Consider the following 21,972-nt stretch of genomic DNA (forward strand, 5'->3'; position numbering starts at 1 on the left):
TTCTGACACACAAAGAGCTTGAGAAATTCAGCCACCTTCCTGAAGTCCCACATCAGCACCATCAGCCTTGGAACAAGAGCATGCTTTTCTCCTGAGTCATTCTATAGTGGCAAAATTCAGAACATTCAACTATATTCTACTTTAGACACAAATAGTGTCTTTCATACCAGAAGTGTGTTATCAATTTTACCATCTGCAAAGAAAGTATTTAGAATATATATTGTCCTTTGGTTTGAAGGTCATGTGAAAGCTAAGTGGGTTTAGTGCCTTATTATTTCTCAGGAGCTGCAAGTTCGCTGTTCTCAAATATTCTAATGCAAATATGAAAACTAACTGTAAACTGCTGCAGGATTTGAAAGGATGGTGCAGGTTTACTGAAAGATAGGAGAGAACTTTTCCAGCTTGTGGTGCCATTAAGTGGAAAGGGTACAAAAAATTCCAGCCGGTTTCCTATGTAAGTGAAAGGAAATCAGGAGTACTGCAAGGCAGAAGAGAGTACAAGTGCCCAGGGTGTTCTACCTTTTCCTTTTGATATCTGGATAAACAATCAGAACCTTCAGGTCTGACAGGCAGCAGTACTGAACATGGAGTGAACTGAGTATTTTAACAAACACACCCTGCATGGATGAATACAGGAATGGTCCAGCATTTCTAGAGTTTATTTTAAAGCTTGGGAACCTTGCTTCTACTGTTTTCAATCACACAGAGAAACTTCATTGCAAGGTTCTCCAAAATCAGACAGGGAGATGTGCGAGGGGAAGGGAACAACACAGTCCTGTTCACTGGGTTAGGGTAACCCTGCATGTGAAGCCTTGATTTTGCCAAAGGAAGTGAGTAAGATCGTGAAAAGCATGAGCAACAGCTGAGCCCGCGGCTCCAAACAGATCAGCCCAAAAGATGTTTTCCATGCCAGCCCTGATGGCAAATGGGTTGCACATTTGCTGAACCCTTGGCTGGCTCCAGGTGACTTGAAGGAGTGACCCCAGGTAGTAGTTGTTTCCACAAAAGCATTTGAAAGAACACGTGGGTTTACTGCTTCTTTTACTCTTCTTCATTGCCCTTCCACTCCATGGGCAGTTTCTCTGAGAGACCTTCTGGTGTTGTGCACTGTCTGGGGAGAAGCATCACCCAGCTCTTCCCTCTCAGTGTGGCGCAGAGGCTTCCCACCTTTGGAGGGGTTCCTGGGGGTGCACAGATCTCCATCTCCAGGAGTCCTTATGTTTTGTGTTTACTGAGACCTCCAGCAGGTTCTCTGTGCTCTGTGATTGAAACATTTTCTTCCTTAAATCTGAAGCTTGGAGATTTCTTCTTCTGGCAGTGGTACTAGTCACAACTGAAGCCCCATTTTTCTTTGGAACAAGTATGAGAAGCAGTCCTTGTGCAGGCTATCTCGAAATACACAAGTGATGGATTTAAGCCTCTGTTTGTCACTTGTTCCCTGGAACCCAGCAAATAGTTCAGGAAAATAGTTATTACTATCTGAGAGCAGAAGATGGGATGGGTGATTTAGCCAGGAGCTGTAAGAACTACAAGGAGGGAGTCATTAATTTTTCCAATATGTACTAATAGCAGAAAACTGAAGGTTACTTCATTTCTGGTGGTGGGGGAGAAATGAGGAAGACTATTGTAGTGGAAGAAAGTGTAGTAATTTTTGTATGAAACAGTCTTCATTTCAGTAACAAACCATTATTTGTCTGCAATCATCAGTATGAAATTTTACTTTAAATCTTAAGTCACACATGTTAATAGTCTGGAAACTTCAGGCGTATTTCAAACCCCAGGATCCTGGGTTGGTGGTACCCATGCAGAACTGGAAGATGACCAGAAATCCAGATAAGGGAATTAAAGTATTGTTTAGTGCTTGTTTGCAAAGTTGTTTAGGTAACAGATGGATCTGCCTCCCATTACTGTGGCAGTTATCACTCTTTATAACAAAGCATTTGGGCGTTGGTGAATCTGTGGAAACTGACTGAAAGAAGAAATCTGTGTAAGAGTTTGCAACATGGCAAGCATTGACTTTGCTGTATTTATTGATGTTGAAAGGGGTTTCTACCCACAAAGGATGTATTTGACCTTAGCTCTTCTCTACCTAGAGCACTGACAAATACTTGGTTTATTCCACAGTGCAGGAGGATGACATTAATTTTAATGTAAATAGCACTGGCTTGAAGTATTTCAGCTTATTTTAATGCTAACCAAGAAGCTATTGTAATCCTACTTGAACAGCAAAAGAAGATGAAAAGTTGTGTTCTTGGCGTAAGTATTTCCCCTCTGATCCAGCAGAGTTGCTCCCTGTGAGCTGGGTCCTGCACACATTTCCATGGTCAATGTGTCCCTGTTGTGTGCATATGATTTTGACCTTCACTTGCCATGCACAAAGTAACTCCTGATTTGTTTTTTTATTCCCCCTTCTTCTTTTCTTTTCATAGGAACTGAAAGGTGATGTGGAGTTACAATGCCTTCTGCTGTGACTGTTGCTATAGTAATGGGACACTCACTGTATGTACATATATTGCTGTCACTTTCTTCCCAAGCTCTACACTGACAGGGAATACAGGGCAGTGCTCACAGTCACTCAGCTATTTTAACCCCTTTGCAACTCCTGAAATTGGACCCTGCATCCTGCAGAGTCTCACTGGAATGGAGATTTGGGCATTTGGACACAGACACTGGGAGCCAGGTATGCCATGGTCACTGCTGATGCCCCAACAACCTGTGGAAGCACATCATAGCAGAAGCATCACTAACGCCTTCCAGGCCCTGTGCACCTGCTCTGGCCTCACTTTCCTCCCTCATCTCCACAACAGGCACCACCAAGAAGTATATGAAGTTACCTGTTGTGATCACAGCCCTAGGAAACTGCAACAGAAGCCAAAATATCCTTTATGCCTTACTCTAAGAACAGTCAGGAAACAGATCTATTTTATCTCTCTTTTTCTGTGATTTCTATTCACAGATTCTATTCATAGTGATCCCTATTTTGATCATATTCTATGCACAGATTCAGTCAAGTTAGTTGCTGATATTTTAATCTTTTTTGCTTGACAAATATTGTCATGTTCAGTGACACTCAATGAAAATTACATGTACTAAAATTATTCAGCAAAAAGGGATGTTAATTTCCAGTGATGTTTTTTTGCTGCAAGCAGTTTTTCACAGGAAAATGAAAAGCTCGAGGAGTTTAGGTTAAGGGATTTTCCACAGAATTGTGAAAAATAAGGGGCGGATATTTCCTTAATGTACTCTCAACAAACAAAAGCAAATGGACAAAAACCCAAATCAGGAAAACTCTTTGACAGAAAACTTTCAGGTACCTCTGGTGGTTGTCTGTACAAGGGGCCATATTGGCAGGCAAAGGTAATGTAATTTATTAAATGAACTAATATGAATGATTAATAGTGATGTCACCTACAAATCTTGCCTCTCCTCTATTCTTTGACCATTACAGCTACAAAACCATACTTATTTCATCATTATGGGAAATGTCCTCTATCTATGTTTGATCCTCTCTCATTTCTCTCTTCCTCTTTGCCTCCCTCTTGCCTGCTTCTTGTCTCTTCTTCTGTCACTCCTGCGTTTTCCTTGCTGCAGCACTGTTTGTCCCCTCCCTAAAACGGATTTCACCAGAAACAGGTTGTTATCCCTTATTAAAATAATCAACAGTGAAATACCTGCATATTGCCCCTTAATGTAATAAATGGGCTTCAGATTTGGAGTCTCTAAAGATAACCTCTCTTTTCTCAAATCCACTGTTACAGACTGTCTTCAGACTCAGTTTATGAGGTAACTCCCATATCTGAATGGAATATATCCTCATACCTGCAAAATCTATAGGTTTTTTTAACTTGTAAATCAAAGCTTGAATTCTGTAAACCATACTTCTCAAGTGGGACAGATTTCTCTTGCTGGCATGTGACGCTTGAGGTAATGTATTAGGCACAAGAGAGGAATTAGGACATTATATTTCTAAATTTGGTTCAGTCCCCAAAATAGTAGGCATGTGTCATTCTGTCAAATAGTTCACATCTCTGCAAGTGCATTTCATCTCTTTACCCACTGCATGCTGTCAGTTTAGACAATAAACAGCATTTTATGTAGGGGTTGGTAATCAGTGTTCTTTACTTGCAAAAGCGTATCTGTTCTACAGGAGCATTTAGACACCTGTCCCACTGCCTTCTTGAATCAGGGCACAAATGATAAGCAGCAACTCAGATATCTTGGTCTATTCTACATCCTCTTCTGTAAAATGCAGGCAGGCAGAGAGGCTACCTCTGTGGCGTTTGACATGTGCATACAAATTGCTCTATATCCTTGTATGGTTTTTTACAAACACAGAAAGATAAGAAATGTGTGCAGAAGAAGCAAATGGAAAAATACTGCTCTTGTTTCTTTGTTTGTTTGTTTTTAATGGTTATACACCTGTGTTAATGCTGTTTGACGAAATTATAATGAGAATTTCCATACAAAAATATCTGTCATTGTATCACAAGAAAATCTGTGATGTTCCTTAGCAAAAGCTAGATAGCACATATATGGGACAGCTCAGTCTGACTGGCTTTATATCTTGTGCAATCACCTGTCATGAAAATGCTCTCTTTGTGTCCATGGATCCCAATGCACTTCCTAGAGTGTGAATTGAATTTTTCTTTTTGTAAGTGAAACAAAACTACCAAGACTTCGTCTTACATCAAACCCCATTCTGCTTCTTCCTATTGCCCTGCGCATGTGCTTGTTTCATTGCAGTGTGCGATATTTACGACAGTTCTTTGGGGATTGTCTTATCATTTGGTTCCAGAAAGTCTAAAGAGATCTGCATGGTCCAACATAATTTTTATCTGTTTATACTTACTAGAGAATAAATACCTCATTCTGCAGATAAACCAAATCCTTTCAGGAAAACTCTTTTGTTACTAAGTGAATCTGGTAAGAGATACCTAAGAGAGAAATTTCCTCTTTGTGTGGAGCAATTGGGCAATATTTTTGCATGATGCATTTCAGAATCAAACTTCTTGCATATTGACAAACTGAACCGCATGAAAGTGTGTAATAATGCTGCAAAGGACTGCATTGCTTAATTAATCTACAAGCCTATACTAATTTGGCTGTCATCTTGAAAGAACATCTACAGTGCAATTGAAGAAGCTAAAATTTATGAAGACTAAACCAAAAACTGCACCTTAATGAAGTCCTTACTGCACATTCTGAATTTATCTGGAGTTGTTCTCTGCTGATTTCAATAGGAATTGTATTAAGGCTGCCAGGCAGGTGGGGATGTGTTAACGCATTGCAAAGTAATTCTATGCAAAGCACATGCAGCAGGAGCATCAGAAGAAGTAAGAAAGAGCAGACCAAATCTTAATGACCTATTTGAATGTCTATTCAGCTACGTGCCTCATTTTGCTAGTTATAACTAGTGTTCTCCAAAGCATCTACAGAACGGTGTAAGGCATTTGCTCCAAAGGAGACATTCAAAGAGCTTATTCAGCAACTGAATAGTTGCAGAGTTTCTGCTAAGGTTAGTTCATGTCAGATTTCAAAATATAATTCTTTTAATGGGCATTGCTATTCATGCTTAAAATAAAGTGACATCTTTTATATCATGCTGCAGTTATTAGAAGGAGTTCTTTAAGCTAATTGCCGTACTGCATTTTGGCAAACTCACCTGGGATGTTGCAGTCTAACTGATACCTTTAAGCTTAAGAAATAGTGCCAGCTTAGCTATTTGGCTCATCTTGATATGCAGTTGTACTCTCCTTTTTCCCCAAAAGCCTTCCTTATAGAAACAGGATGAGTGAAGAGGAGAAGGTGTAATGAAGATTTGCTTTTTTACCTCTGGAGTTTCTATACCTTTCCTCATGGTGCTTTGGAAATTGAAAGCTTATATTGATCTTCTAGCTTGACTTGATTTTAAAATGTCCCTTTTGTCCTATTTTATCTTCTTTCAGTAGTCCAGTACCTTCATGGGAAGCTCATGAATATGCAGTTTGTTACTATGCATTCACCAAACTTGTACTTCTACCTCAATTTAATGGTTATACTGCCTTCATTCTTGTGACAGGGAATTCCTAGGATGCTTCTTTAAATCCTAGGAATTGCATTACATTTTCACTACTTCAGACACTTTTGCAGGTCTGCTGGAAATTATAAAACTTAAAATTCTCTTTTAAGTAAGTCCAAACACTTCTAGATTCTTCAGAAAGTATAGTACCTTCAGAATAATCTTCCATTAGTAATCAAGATCTCGGGGTTTTAAACTTGAATAGTTGTTCCATATTTGTAAAGCTTTTGAAAGTGTGGCTCTGGCTGTCATCTCTTTGAATTTGGCAAAACAAAGTAAAGAAAAATTATTCTTATTTCTAAAAAGTCTTTCTATTCTGTTTCTATTTTCTTAACATAAGAAACGATATTATCCTATGAAACCCCAACAGACAAACAGAAAAAGAACATGCAAGATATGCCTCTTGTATAAGACCAAAAGTAACTGATTTACAAGATACTATTTGCAGGTTGCACTCAATTTGCAAATTAAGATCTCTTACATATTTTTATGAAGCCAATGTTCTCTACTAATATATTTTTTCTAAACAAATCATAAAAGAGTATGATATGGAAAGTAGCAACAAAATGCATCATAAAAGCTAAATTTTCAAGTCTTTATGTATCAATGAGTTTTATGGGGAAATGAAATGTTACCTTCACAATACTTAGCCTGTCCTAGTATAATACAAAGCTAAAACTTTGTGGAGTTAGTTAGAATAAAACAATCATTCAAAAATAATTTAAATGCAAGTCACTATAATGCCCAAGCATCAGAATATGTAAGTACAGGATTATAGAAATGTAAAACTGGGAGAATGTCAAGAGTTTATATTTTGTAGTATAGTGTAGCCCACAGTCTGATACCAAACCATGGAACACTGCAACAGAAATGTCCCAGTTCCTTGCTAAAGAGAGATTTTCCCAAATTGTACCTGTGGACTTGCTATATACTTTTCAGTGCTTCAGCAGAACCCTTCAGTGCTGCACATTGCTGATACAGCAACCGAAATCTCTTGTCTTGCAATGTAGTCATGGCAAACACGAATTTGCTGTAGGGAGCGCCCAAGTTGCAAGCACTTTGGATGCTAACGTGGGCAGGGTGCTATACTGAATGCTCTTTCTGATGACACTATCAAAGGGCATATGAGGATGAGGAGTAGATGGCACGATGGACCATGAAAAGCTGTGTGGTGTTTCAAGATTGATTGTTGCTGCTCCTAGAGGGTGGGGAGAAATTGAGATGTAGGTTTCTCAGAGTGTCAGGTAATCTTTTCCAGTATTTCTTGTATCCAAATTATGTGGCCAATATTTTGCCTAGAATTGTTCCCTGGTGATTAAATTCTTTACAATATTCATACATATGAGTTGCCAGCCACATCTTTAGCTAGTGTTTTAGGGTCTCGTTGACCAAGACAGCACTGAAACCTTGGGGGAACTTCCTGAATATGGGGCTATGCTCCCCTTGCATTTTTATTCCTGAACCTGTTGCATATACCAAATACCTTGTGAGTTGACTGATCAAACCTTTTTATACAATTACCAAGTAAATTCGTGTGCACCCTTTGCATTACCAGCTCCTAGTTCTTTAGTTTGCCAGACTTAGCTCTGCTAATATAGGAGAGCTTTCGAGAGCTTGAAAGCTGCAGCAATTCACAGTTTGGACAAAAAAAAAAAGGTCTTCTAAAGGCCTTCACTAGCAATTTAAACCAACAGAACATAAATATAGAAGAATCAATTACTTGTCGTGTTAGATTCCTTTGTTTTACTAACTCAAAATTAATTTGGGCCATGATTATCTTATTGCTTCTGTCCATAAAGTGCGAGCTTGACAGCTCCAAATTCCTTGAAAACCCATTTTAAGCAACTTCACCTTTCCAGCTGATGATTTTATAATTATCTGTAGCTATCCTTAAAGCTTCAAGATTTTCCAGTGAATGGGCCAGAACAGGCTTCTCTACAAAGCTTCCTATTCCTGCCAGTAAGGTGCCTGCTAGTACCATAAATCATAAACTTTTGTTATGCACAAGGTAAGAGTGAAGCAGCAGAAGGGGAGGTTCTGTTAAAAGGGCACTATGCTAAATTACACTCCAGCAGGAACTGTATGCTTACAAGGGCTGAAGACACTGTACCATGTCTAGGAACTGAAAATGGCAGTCCACTCATCTTAATTCAAGGAATTAATAAGTAACATTAGTACAAATCAACATGAATATTAACCAGAAATACACTATAAATATTCATTAAAAGGACTAATTTAACAGTTTAATTACTTTACTATCAATAGGCAAGAGAATAGGTGCATTCTGTGGCAGCTGTAGGGATACACCTGCCTCCCAAAATAGCAGATTTGTGGGGCAGATCAGATCATCTCTCTTTAACTGGATCTCCCCTCATACTGCTGATTGTGACAGCGGGAGAAACAGATGAAGGATGCTGACTTGCTCAAAACAGGGACAAGCATTTCCTTGAACTCACTTGAGATAATAAGACAGTGATAACCCGTATTATTCAGGAGGAAAGAAGTGGAGAAAATCAGGATTCTCACAAGCAGGGGCATAAAAGTTACAAATATAATACAAGGCTCTATTGCAATGTTGTAGACAGAGGACAGGAAGGACTGAAATAAAGCAACAGCAGCTGATTCAAACATGAAGTCCATGATGTTAAAGAATTTTCTTTCATATGGCATACCCAATCTGTCCAAGTTCTGACATTCCTAAGAATTTGAGTACAAGTGTGATTTTAGATCACAGATTTTACTGCTATTCTTGTGGTTGTAATGTCTTGAAATTATCTAGTGCAATGTTTGAAGGCTTGTTCTGGATGTCTTACCTATTGTACACTTACTACACTCTTCCTTGTACATACTTTCCTGGTAATTCCCAGGGCTTCCCTAGATGAAATATAGAACAGGATGATTTCTATGCCAGACAGAAAAGATTCAGAGAAAATCACAGCCAGTTTGAAATAGTGCATTTATTCTTCAGTAAATGATACCAGCATTCATGAGAGGCCAACACTGATGGAAGCCTTTTGTAAGGATCAGTTCTAGGAAGACTTCATTTTTAGTTTTGGACAAATGCAATTAAAAGTTTTTTCTCCTTTCCTTTTGAAAATGTTCCTATATAAATCCTCCTACAAGCCTAGGAAAATTTCTGGGAATCTCAGTGCACTGGCTTCTGACTCCAGAATTCTATTTCAAATTCTCTTTGCTGCCATATCTGCATGTGATCTGGATCTAGCTACTCTGCTACAATCATCTCTGTTCCTCCCTGTACCGCTGGCAGAAAAAAAGAATTTGTTAAATCTATTTTCTGTAGCCCAAGCAAGCCATGGGTTATTAATCCTGCTACTGGCAAATCAAACGTAAGCAATGTAATAGCAAAACTTGCCAAGAAACCATTTAAAAATCTTTATTCACTGGACATAAAATGATGCACTTCCACTTACAGCTTGGCTATATCTCATGGTAGTGCTTTTCCCCTCTTGCCATGCTTGTCAGTTTGTTAGTACCTTCTATTCCCTAAAATTTATTTCTGTATTATCCTTCTTCATCCTAGAAGCACGCAAATTTTCCTCTGGCCATAAAAGGAATAAGTAAAATTTTATATGATACAGAGCAGCTAAATGTGATGATGAGGGAAGTCAAAGAGAGACTGCCTGAAACTGTCAGGTAGACAACTTCTTTGGAGTGAAAATGGTAAACTGAACGAGTTTAAAGCATAAATCCAAAATACCGCAAAAGGCCCTGAAGCTGCAGCAATTAACATTAGGAAGTTCTCCCTGTCTAACTACTTGCCATGACAGAATTTAGCTTACGTCAGTTTGCATACCTACACAAAAGTCTTGCCATAATTGACCTCTGGCTGCTAAGTACCATTCTCCACCCACATGCATTTAAAGAACTCCAACAAAATCAGCAGCCAAGATACTCAATGCACACTCTTTCCCTTTCTGCTTCTTCTGGTCTTCCTCAACCCCCAAATCTACCTCATCAGTGTGAGAAACTAAGGTTGAGGACCCATGGCATCTCTGCTGTGCCCATGCCTGAGACACACGTCTGCCTCTCGTCATCCTGCTTGGATTCTCCTTTCATATTCTCAAGTGTTACACTACATAATCTGCTCCATGATTCACCTACCTCCCTGACCTGTGTTCCAGCTTCCTTCCCTCTGACTTTCAATGTCTGACCTTCTCTTCCCTCCTCAATACCATTATTTATTTTGTTTTATCTTTGGAGAGGCCTAAACATAGGACAGTCGCCTGTCTGCACTGTCAGCTTGTTGCTGGCTCAGATAGGAGCAGCAGATGTGTGAGAGAAGATGCATTGAATACAGGTAGGGAATGTGCTCTTTGCTTCTTCTACATGCTGAACATGATGCATGCCATGGCTCAAGTGCAACTCAGCCTGTGCCAGTCCATGCAATTATCCAAGTGGACTGGAGTACTTTTCTGGAGACACACTAGGATTCACAATTATCACTATGAGCAAAACTTGGATAACATCAAGTGTGAACTTTGCTGAGCCAGCTGGACTGCACACCCTGTTCCTCCCTAGAGATCTCCTCAGGCAGCAACGCAAAGCCTCGTGCCATTAAAGTAGCATCAGAAAATTCCTCCTACGATATGGACAGGATAATAAATTACCCTTGGGTATATCAAGACTTCTTTCCATCTCCCTCAGCCTTCTAGATTTTGACTAGCAATATCCTTTGGAATGAAGAAAAGGTTTTCCCCAAATCCATTATACAGATGCCTATTAAGAACTGCAGTTTTGCAAACCAACTAATGAAAAAGCATTTCGATGAACACATTTTTAGCCAGCTTTGTTCCAGAGAGGATTGGGCTTTTTACAGAGAGAACAGTCTCACGAAGGATAGTCCCACAGAAACTGGAACAACAAAAGTCCCATAAGCCTGCATAAGACCAGCTGGCATTTGGACCTCCTCCAGTTTGTTAGAAAGGCTGGATCCTGTTTCTCAGTAATAGGGTGACAAAATGACTGTGATGCCCCCTGAACTACCAAGCTTGTGAGAATGCAGTTGCCACAGTATTTTCAGTGCAGATGATTTAGGTGGCGTTTTCTTTACATTCATGACTGCATCAGTATTCCTTCCTACTGCTTTAAATGCCTGGAAAGAACTTTTACTGGTATTAAATATTTTTGTAAGAGAGTCACATCTCACTGTGATATCAAGTGTTTTCTAAGAACAAATCACATGAGTAACCATAAATGTTCATTTACCTTTGTTTTTACTGGTTACTCTTGCCACCAACCTTTATAAAATATTTTCCCTTGGTTTGGCTAGCTAGGAGGCAGCACAAAACGTCATTATTAAATTGTCCCTGGATTAATCCAAACTTGTAGAAGGTGTAAGGAAGCATAAAGTAGGTGTTAGCACACTGATAGAAACAGTAGATTACGGATGGAATGAAGCTCTAGATAGGAGTAATTTGAAAGCTGCCTCAAGGCATACTAAAGATCATCAGTGAGCCTCTCTGAAATAAGATAACTGAGAGATAAAACTACTGATTATTTGCTTAAAGCAGAAACACTGAAGCAGTATCTATAGAACTGCAAAACATGTATTAAGTCTCTCTCAGGTCTGGAAAATCTGAGGTTATACCATTGCACAAGGTAGATAGAACACAAGGGAGCCCAGGTCCAATTCTTCCTTTTCTGCCACTGACATGAACGAATCTGTGGATTTCTGTCCTGATGATTTTAATCCTTCAGATTAAAGGAGATATTGCTGGCTGAGGCGCTAGTTAAACTCTGGCAGATTTTATTGTGCCTTGGACGTGCTGAAAATCTGAGCAACATAAAGGGGAAAGGTAGGAGATTTCACTGTGGTTTTTTAGTATGTTCCTTCCACAGGGTTATAAATATGCAAAGGCCTGTAGTGCCTCCAGATGCTCTTTCCTTCACTTCCTTGAAATCCAGACAGGTTGGGAAGCTGCTGTGTTAACACTTCTGCAACTGAATGGTTGAACTCTCTGACTCCCAATGCCCCTGATTGCTGTCAGCCAGGTTAGCAAGGCTGCAACGAGGGAGGAAAAGAGAAAAGAAGGGCAACATGCTGCTTCTTCTGGTGACAGGCTTCTCTCTGCCACTGCTTGGGATATTGCATTCAGCCTCCATGTACTGCTTTTGGCAGGGATAGAGTTCAATTTCCGCATACTAGCTAGCACGGGGCTATGTTTTGTTTTTGTGCTGGAAACGCTGTTGCTAACACAGGGATGTGCTGTCAGTTATTGCTGAACAATGCTCACACATAGCGCTCACAAAAGCCTTGGCCTTTTCTACCTTTCACCGGAGAGCAGGCTTGGGGTGCACAAGGAGCTGGGAGGGGACACAACCATTGGGGTCAGCTCCAGCTGACCAAAGGGGTATTCCACACCATTTGATATCATGCTCAGCATGTAAAGCTGAGGGAAGAAGAATGGGGGAGCAGGAAATGGTCAGACTGATGGGATTCATCTTCCCAGGTAACTGTTATGCATGATGGAGCCCTATTGACCTGGAGATGGCTGAACCCCTGCCTGCCCATGGGAAGTGGTGAATGAATTCCTTGTCTTCCTCTGCCTGCAAGCACAGCTTTGCTTTACCTGTTAAACTTTATCTCAACCCATAAGTTTTCTCACTTTTACCCTCCTGATTCTCTCCCCCATCCCACTGTGGGCAGTGAGCATGTTGCTGTTGGTGCCTGGTTGCCGGCTGGGGTATAACCACAACACGCCACCACGGAAAGAAACACAGTATGTCAGTGATGGTCAGACACCATTTCCTACGTGTACAAATACTAGTCTCTGGATCCTGGATGTGGTTTTGGTTAAAAGGCAAAGGAAAACTGAGGCTTAACCTTAAGGCTCTGTGTTTCCTGGCCACTTTAGACATTTCCAGACCATGAACAGAGGGCTGATCCTGAAGGTCTGTCTCTTATGGCAGGTTTCTTAATTCTGTGTTTTCCAGAGTGAGAGTTTGCCCTCAGTCTTACCCATTTCTTGGTCTTGTACTGCACACAGCCTTTTCAGAACCCTACATTCAGACTAGTAATCTGTTTCAAAGGCAGTTTGGGGGCAGTGCTCTGCCTAGTTTTGCTCTGGTAGCCTAAAAACTAGACCAATAGAAGTTGTAAACAGGGCATTCTTTCAGGGGGCTGGTTTGAGTCCTGGATGTCCTCCTGCCTTCCTTCAGGTGACATTCTCTTCCCAGGGATGGTAAATGGGTGGCATCTACTTGCCTCCTTGGTCTCCCCAGCTTTTATCAAGCCCTCACTCAGCAGATGGGCTTTCTCCCATACTTGGTTCCCATAGCTGTGATTTTAAAGGTTGGGATCTGCGGTATCCAAGTTTTGCGGCTCTCTGGGAAGGACTCAAACTCAGCCTTACATACTAAATACTGTCTGCGGAAGGGAGCAGTACAGATACTTTGAACTTGGAAACAGATGACAGGAGACAGCTGTTTGTATCTATGTAGATGGTTTATGTGCTATTTAACAAGACAGCGAAATCCTCTACAAATAAACAGGCCTCCTTTTTTTAGTTGTGCTTTAACTCTCATCCTGCATGAGGAATTTATTTGATAAAAAACCTTGACCTTCTTTTTTTTTTGCTTATATTGCTTTTTTGGAACTCTGATGATGAGAGCAACTCTACAAAACCTGGCAGACAATCATGTTTTGACTATGAGTAGCTACAGTTCAAACCTGCCAGTTTTCCTGAAGGAGATTATGCTGAAAGGCCCCTACTTTTTGGTGAAAAGTTATGTTACGGAGTACAAGCCATCATCAGTTTCCCAGGATTAAAATCCTGAGCCTTTGACTTGGTCAGAGCATTTCTTTAGCCATGGAAGAAGAGATGATGACTCTCTATAGGCAGCGGAAGTTACCACCACAACAGCAAGGTATGAACGGGAAACAGCTGCATTTGGCATCATACCAGATCATGTTCCAATTAGGGTTTTGAGTGTTCTGTGGAAGCCCTTCAGTCATCAGTGAATCCAACATACAGAAAGACATCTGGCAACCTTTAAGCACTTTTACAGAAGCCCATATGCCAGCAGAGAACATGCTAGAAGCCCTTTCATCCTTAGGTGGCTTTATAGAAAGCTGTGTGCCTACCAAGAATACACAGGCTTCTCCTAACAGCAACATCAATTTTCCTTACTGAGACTCCAGCTCCAACCTGAGCTTCAGGTCAGTCGCAGGGCAAAGGTGTTAATTCTCACTAGCAGCCTTCCCGAGTGATGGTTTTTGCTCTTCAGAAGGGTGTTCTACAAGTTTTCTGTTAACTGCTTTTTCCCCAGCAATTGCTCTCTGTGTTACAGCTTTCTGTGAGCAGAGGAACCCTCTCCGTGTCTAGCCAGGTCAGAGAGCATTATTCATTCAGCTTGATAAAGGACACCTACTTGGAAAACTGAAAGCTATACTGATTGATTCGAACAGCAGCATCTTATCCAAGGCTTCCCCTAGCTACACAGATCCTGTTAGAATTAAGCAAACAAGATCAGCCTCGATGCTGATTAAACTAGAATTGAAACCTCAAGAGCACCAAATTTACTTAATATCTTGAGCAGGAAGACATTTTTTTTAAGTACTAGATATAAATAAAACTCTCCACTGAATTACCTAGGTCTGTTGAAAGAAGCAAATTTGCAGCAGCCTGGTTATATCTGTTATCTATAAAAACATTAATATTGACTCATTTGGGGAATGGAAAAAAAATCCCAAATCCAAACATAAAGACCAGCCCTAGGTTACCTCTGTCTGTACAGTGCAACAAAAATTAGTAACAGTTTTATGCTTAACATTGCATGTAATTGCTAGGTGCAGTCTGTGCAATGATGCTGGGGCAGGTTCCCAAGCCCTTTGCTTTGGAAACATGCTTACAAACACTGTTCAGAGGAACTGAATATGGATTGGAGAGGGATGTTTCTGAGACCATGTGGGCTTGACAAACTCTCAGTACTCTGAGCTGGCACAGCCACTCTTATCTTATGGTCTAGCTGTTACAAATACAAATTTTGTCACACGTGAAGTTCCACCCCTCCTGTTAATGGATGACATACCCAGTAACATATAGAGCTTTATGATCTTTGCATGGTTTGCACAGCAGAAAACCTGTTAGCAGAGTTTCCTGAGTGACACCATTCACTTACATGGTGTTCAGCTCCTGTAAAGCATGTCAGAGAGACAGGCAAGGAATTCTTCTTATGGCAGGGTATGATGCTTTGCATGTGAAAGAGACCTTGTTAGCTGTCTGGTGGTGGTGTGATATGTGGCTTTAATTTCCCTCTGTATCTGACCTGAAACCTATAGTCCCACACACTGATGTGCTGTGGGGCACATCTGGTTTTTAGGTCCACTGCCATGTATAGCTTAAGGTAATGTTATGGATCTATTGTTGAAAAGTTGGGAAACTCTGTGAGTTTGACTCACAAAGTGTTTGACTGCACAAGGGTCTAATTTCTTACCGATCAACACCTTCAGTAGTGTTCACAGCGTCAGATGAAGAGGCACTCTGCTGTGAATAACACATCCAAATGGTCACAGAAATTGAGCTTTGAGCAAAGGTGCCTTTAAAGAAAGAAGTTCACTGAACATTTGGACATCCACACTTCGTGTCTATATGCCAGGTTTGGGGGCATTTTTGCATCCAATGTAATATTTCATTCTAGTCATAGTAGGCATTGTTATGTGATTGAAGTTAGGAGTTTCTAAATTAAGGGTCAAATTCAAGTGCTAGTGAAATCGGGGTGTAAATCCACACTCATGACAATTCACACCAAGTCCTCTTTCTTCCAAGAGGAAGAAAACTCTTCAGCTCAAACGTTAAAAACCGATATTTAATCGATGCATTGACAGGAACTCTCTAGGAAATTAGGAGATTTTGGTTGTACTTGCAGAAACATATGGTTTAGACCTAAATGCTGACGTCTGGGTGACATTTACTGTCCTAGGTGAAATCCTGAAACCTTTACAAACACAAGGTTTAGCGGGTGCTTTCAGACCCTCTGCTATTTCTAACAATCATTCCCTTTGCTGGGGTTTATCCCAGCACGACTGTGAAATGTCACAGGCTCGCATGGGATCTGTCAGCGTCAAACCAGCGCTTTTTAGCAATCAGCTCCGGGTAGAAGCTGGCTCGGCGGCGCTGAACCGATACGGACAGACTTCCAGCTACTCCGCGTGGTTACAGCAACACTTCCATTCTCAATTACACTTTTAAGTGCTGCATTAGCTGCCCGTGAGGGAGCTCTTCGGACGCAGCGCTTCGGCCCCAGCATCTCCTCCCGCTGTCCCTTGCAGCTGGGCTCAGCGGAGGCACGGCAGGGATAGGGGGTGGCGGATCCCGCTGCCCTCGGAGCAGCACGCTTTGGGCGGAGCGGACCCGGTCCCTCGGCGGGGCGCGACGGGACAAGGGCGGGCGGGCGCGGGGCGCGGACGGGGCAGCGGCGGCGGGGGCAGGAGGGAAGGAGGGGGCTGGCGTCAGGCGCCGGGCAGCCACTGGCAGGGAGCTCCCCCCTCGCCTCGCCTCGCCTCGCCTCCCGCGGCGGGGGATAAAGGCACCTGGCCCGGTGCTCCGCGCCGCCGGAGCGGGCAGGCGGCGGGCAGCGGCGGCGGTGGCCCAGCGGGCGGGCGGCTGTGGGGCCGGGCCCAGCCGCGCAGCCCCCTCCATGCGGCTCGCCGGGGGCTCCGGCCCGCCCCGGGCTGCGCCCTCTCCCGGGAACGGCAGCCGGTGGCGGGCGGCGGAGCCCGGCGGCGGCGGCAGCAGCCCCAGCCCCGAGGCGTGGTCGGGGTCACCCAACGGCAGCCTGGGTGGCTGGGACCCCTTCGGACGGGACGAGGAGCTGGCTAAGCTGGAGATCGCCGTGCTGGCCGTCACCTTCGCCGTGGCGGTGGTGGGCAACGGCAGCGTGCTGCTGGCCCTGCGGCGCACGCCCCGCAAGGCGTCCCGCATGCACCTCTTCATCCGCCACCTCAGCCTGGCCGATCTGGTGGTGGCCTTCTTCCAGGTGCTGCCCCAGCTCTGCTGGGAGGTGACCCACCGCTTCCACGGCCCCGACGGGCTCTGCCGCGTCGTCAAGCACCTGCAGGTCTTCGGCATGTTCGCCTCGGCGTACATGCTGGTGGCCATGACCGCAGATCGCTACATCGCTGTCTGCCACCCGCTGAAGACGCTGCAGCAGCCCACCAAGCGCTCCTACGGGATGATCGCGGCTGCCTGGGCGCTCAGTCTGCTTCTCAGCACCCCGCAGTACTTCATCTTCTCCCTCAGCGAGGTGGAGCGCGGCTCGCAGGTGTACGACTGCTGGGCGCACTTCATCATGCCCTGGGGACCCCGCGCCTACATCACCTGGATCACCGGCGGCATCTTCGTCGCGCCCGTCCTCATCCTCGTCACCTGCTACAGCTTCATCTGCTACCGCATCTGGCGCAACGTCAGGGGCAAGACGCGCCCCGGGGAGGCTGCGGCGGGCAGCGGCCGGCGGCCGGGTGGTGGCGGCGGCCCGCGGCGGGGGCTGCTGCTCGCCCCTTGTGTGAGCAGCGTCAAGACCATCTCCCGCGCCAAGATCCGCACCGTAAAGATGACCTTCGTCATTGTCTCGGCGTACGTCGTCTGCTGGGCGCCCTTCTTCACCATCCAGATGTGGTCCGTCTGGGACCAGCACTTCCCCTGGGTCGGTAGGTGACGGGGAGGCCCCGGCGGGTACCGGGAGGGCACGCCGCGGGCTTCCGCCGGCCGCACTCCACGCCTTGGGGTTCCTCCGGGGGCACAGCCAGCTTCCCCGGGGCCGTGCGTGGTCCTGAGCAGAGCGCGGAGGGGATGCGGCGCGGACGTCGGGGCCGTCCAGCTGAACAGACCCCTCTGTATCCCCCCCCCCCGGGGAATAGCAGACAAACGGCTTCACCCCCGCAGGCGCCTTCGGGGCCGAGGTGAGCCCCGGGCTGCCCCGCCGGCCCCGCTGGCACTCCTGGACTGGACGGCTCCCGGGAGAGGCTGCGCGGAGGCAGCGGCGCCCGCCTCGACCGGCCCCGAGGGCAGCCGGAGCGGGACGGGTGCTGGTGGCAGCCGGGGACCGGAGCTGGGCAGCAGCTGCTGCCCTCTCAGCCAGAGCGAAAGGAGCAGGTGGGAACTGAATTCCCTGCCATGATAATTTGACCCAGCAACATTTTCTTCCATGTGAAGATGCCGGTTAGTAAAACTTCATAAACGTTATGTGCTGTTATGAAGCATACACACCTACATGTCATGAGTAATTATACGAGCAGGGACTTTACTAAGCCCTCTTTCCTGTGACTGCCTTGCATGTGCACACTCTGCTGTCTAATAACAGGACTGAGTGCACCCTGAATCCTTCCTCTCAATAGGGCAGCTGTCCCTGAGCAGCTTCTTTAGCCAGCCACCAGTTCTCATGGAACAGTGGCAATTCAGTATTGTGGAGATACCTGTCCCACTGTTAAATCTGTCTGAAAATAGTCGGTGAGTTTAAAAGTTACTACATAGGGAATGGCAGGCAACACAGGAGCCTATCCCCTACTTGCTCATGAGAAAGCAGCAAATAAAAATTTAGAATTAATAATATCTGGATTATTGTAATATCCCCAAATTATCACTTACTGTAGTGAAAGCATTGATTGCCCCTAACAGGGGAGTGAAGTCAAAAAGGTCCCTACAGAGAAAAAAGGCTTGCAGTAAAAAAAAAAAAATAGATTTTTTTCTTTCACTTCAAAAGAAATGCAAACCTAATTGAACAGACGGGTATTTGGTAGGTTTGAAGAGATTTTTTAAATCCACACAACTGCGAAACACAGCAATTAATTTTCATTGGAGATTCAATATTTACAAAGAAAGATCACTGAGAATTGCTTAGACTAAATATATATTTAAAGTCTCTGATAATTTAACTAGTTATTGACGGTAGAGGACTGTAACTGTTCCATGGCATAGTGCTTATTTCCATTTTTCCCTTAAGTAGAATTTGTTCAATCTCTGAAATCCAGATTTGATTCAGAAGCCAGTAGTTACCTGAGCATCCAACACTTTTCGGCAAGCAAATTCAGTGTTTTTGAAAGCAGTGGGAAACTTGCCATTGCCTCCCAGCGTAACCAGTTTTTAAAACCAAGGTCTGGATAAAAACTTCAGTATTTAAAACATGAGCTTATCAACACATGGATAAACATCGGTAGAAATGGGACTGAAGCATTGTTTTTGCATCGATTGTTCCATGTCTTCTTCTGTCGCAGCTCTTTGAAGCCTGTTTAGACAAATTCCCCTTGACTTCAGTGAAAGCCTTACGTAAATAAGAACTTCCTTGCTAATGTCCTTATTATTCATTCCAAATGCTGCTGCTCAATTTTGAGAATTAGAATTATTCAGGAAAATAAATCCAGCAGTTAGTAAAGTGATTGACTGAACGGTACAAATGTTCATTTGATGATTAAACTGCTTTTCCCCCTGCTCCCTAGATTCTGAAAACACTGCGACTACTGTCACGGCTCTGTTAGCCAGTCTGAACAGTTGCTGTAACCCATGGATCTACATGTTCTTCAGCGGGCATCTCCTGCAAGACTGCATCCAGAGCTTCCCTTGCTGCCAGAAAATAAAGCAAACACTGAGTAAAGAAGATTCAAACAGCAACAGCAGGCGACAGACCTCCTTTACCAACAACAGAAGCCCAACCCACAGCCTGAACACCTGGAGAGAGTCACCCCATTCCAAATCCACCAGTTTCATCCCCATCCCGACATGAGGCAGGCCCCAGGGGATGCAGGGCTTGCAGCCCCCTGGCAGTGCTTTGGAAGGCTACTGCATAGCACTTGACACTGGTCAGGGTCACCAGTCATGGTAACAAGGAATGACTGAGATGGCCGTAAGACAAAATGTGCCACATTGCTCAATAAACAGTTCTGCAGCATATAGTTATTTTCTGTAAGGTGTTTAGGACTTGGGCAACTGATATGAAGGCGTTACAACGATAAAGCAATTATTTTTCTAAATAGAATTTATTATTTTATTTTTTTGTTTCTGAAATATGAAGTGCATTGTTTGCTGCTTGTTCAAAGCAGTAAGGGCAGTGGAGTTGGCATATGTTGGGGTAACTCCGCTCTCTAGTGTTAATGCCTAAAATGCTTCTCATGATTGATGAAGACACAGGGAAGAAGATGATATAAGCAAGGTCACAATTTAGTCTTAAACACAAAAAGTAAGGAGTTGGAAAAAAGACCTGACTCTCCAGATAAGGAGCATGGTTAGACAGGAGCTGAGTTACTGGGAATTTAATTGGTCATAGTGCTCTTGTAAAGGCCTGGAAATTCTCAGTAAAATTTAATAGCCCTTGTGAAGGCAAATCCTTCACTGCATCAATGTGTGGATGTGTATTGTGGGGTTTCATCTTTAGGGTGACGTTTCCTCTCCCCTTCATGTTGATGGCAGTCATACAGCACATTTTGGGGGGGGGGGGGTGTTGTACCTATCTTGATTTTTTAAAACTAAGTTTAGAAAAAAATAGTGATAAAGAAGTATGATAATCTGTGACTATCTCAGCATTGTTACAAACAGCTACAACAAGACCGTGTCTACCAGAACCACTGGCTTTAGGGGTAGGAATCACATATTTTCTTTGTTTTGTCACTAAGACAGGTAGGATCAAGCCACATTTGGTTGTCAAGCAAATAAATTCAGGCGAATGTGGCCACTTGGTAAAAGCTGAAGAATCAGTGCATTCCAGAACACAAATCTGAGAAGCAAACTTTGAAGTCTTCTGGAAATATGCAAAAATTGTCAATGATGTTGTTGTTTTTTTGTAAGGCTGTTTGTTTTTTTTTGGCAGATCATGGCAATATAGACTTCAAAATGGTCAGTAAACTGCAATAAAAAGTCATCACAACACATTTACTAGTTCTAAAGCATTCAAGGTGTGCTTGTTTTCACTACAGCGCATGACAAGTCAAATGTAGTTTCTACAGCTTGTAAATAATCCTGTTATATCCTTCCATGGAGTCTGTCTTTTACCTGGAGATTGGGTTTTGGAGATCCGTGACTAAGTTTTGCAGCGGCTTTAGAGCCCTAAGGATTTCTTTGAGAAGTAGAGCTGCATGTCTGCTCCTTTCTTCTGAGCTCTCTGGGTCCTGAAATCCAGGTGTCCCCTGGCATAGAGCAGGTCTTCTGATGCAAACCCATCGGGCTTGCTTGAGCAGTTGTGCACATGCATGGCTGTGCAACATGTCTGCTTATGTTTGCAAGGAGGAACCTCAGCAGCAAGTTCCTCCCTGTCCCACCAAAACCAGGCAAACAAGATTGCTTTTCTCATTGCTTTAGGAGAGAAAAAGCCTGGGCCACAACTGTGGCTTTCACTGAGGATGGTGCTGTTACCATCCCTGCTGCATAACAGTAGCAGAAATAGAGCTGGATTCATAGAGCATATTCAACCTGTTGGCCACTCCAGAAGCTCCCAGACATACCACTGACTGTTCCAGACAAAGAACAGGGAAGATTATAGCTAGCCCTCCCTTCCCCATAAATTTAGATGTTGTGTCACTAAAGAAAATCTTAGCTCTTCTCTCTACATATCCTGTCGTCATGTTCTGCTTTTTAAGAGGGAAGTCTGGTCTAATGCCTTGTTGTTCTTCAAAACACTAGAACCCAAAGGACAGCATGGTGGAATGGCTTGTATTTGATAGACTATCTTTTTGACCACCTTTAGAACACAGATATGACTACAACTCTCACCAGGTCTGGGTGAAGGTTTGTGAACCTAATTTTTTAATCCAAAACCATGCATGCGGTGTAGTTGATTGTGTGTGTGTGTGTATATTTGTGCACATTATATGTACTGCATATATTTTGCAAGTAGGTAATTCACAGTTACTGAAACTGCAAATGTTTCAAGTTAAATACACTACCCTTTGCCTAGTGTTCTATTTGTGT

At 43.4% G+C, this 21,972-nt stretch overlaps 1 protein-coding gene across 1 annotated transcript; it reads left to right on the top strand.

Moving 5' to 3' along the window:
* Window positions 1-16,695: 16,695 nt before the first annotated feature.
* On the top strand, window positions 16,696-20,047 carry AVPR1A (arginine vasopressin receptor 1A). Its single transcript, XM_062609496.1, has 2 exons — window positions 16,696-17,726; window positions 19,512-20,047. The coding sequence occupies exons 1-2, from the start codon at window positions 16,718-16,720 to the stop codon at window positions 19,793-19,795; spliced, it is 1,293 nt and encodes a 430-aa protein (XP_062465480.1). The 5' UTR covers window positions 16,696-16,717; the 3' UTR covers window positions 19,796-20,047.
* Window positions 20,048-21,972: the final 1,925 nt, after the last annotated feature.

Source organism: Pezoporus occidentalis, unplaced genomic scaffold, assembly GCF_034315485.1.
Source record: "Pezoporus occidentalis ecotype Australia unplaced genomic scaffold, CSIRO_AGI_Poc_V1 ctg138, whole genome shotgun sequence".
Lineage (NCBI taxonomy): Eukaryota > Metazoa > Chordata > Aves > Psittaciformes > Psittacidae > Pezoporus > Pezoporus occidentalis.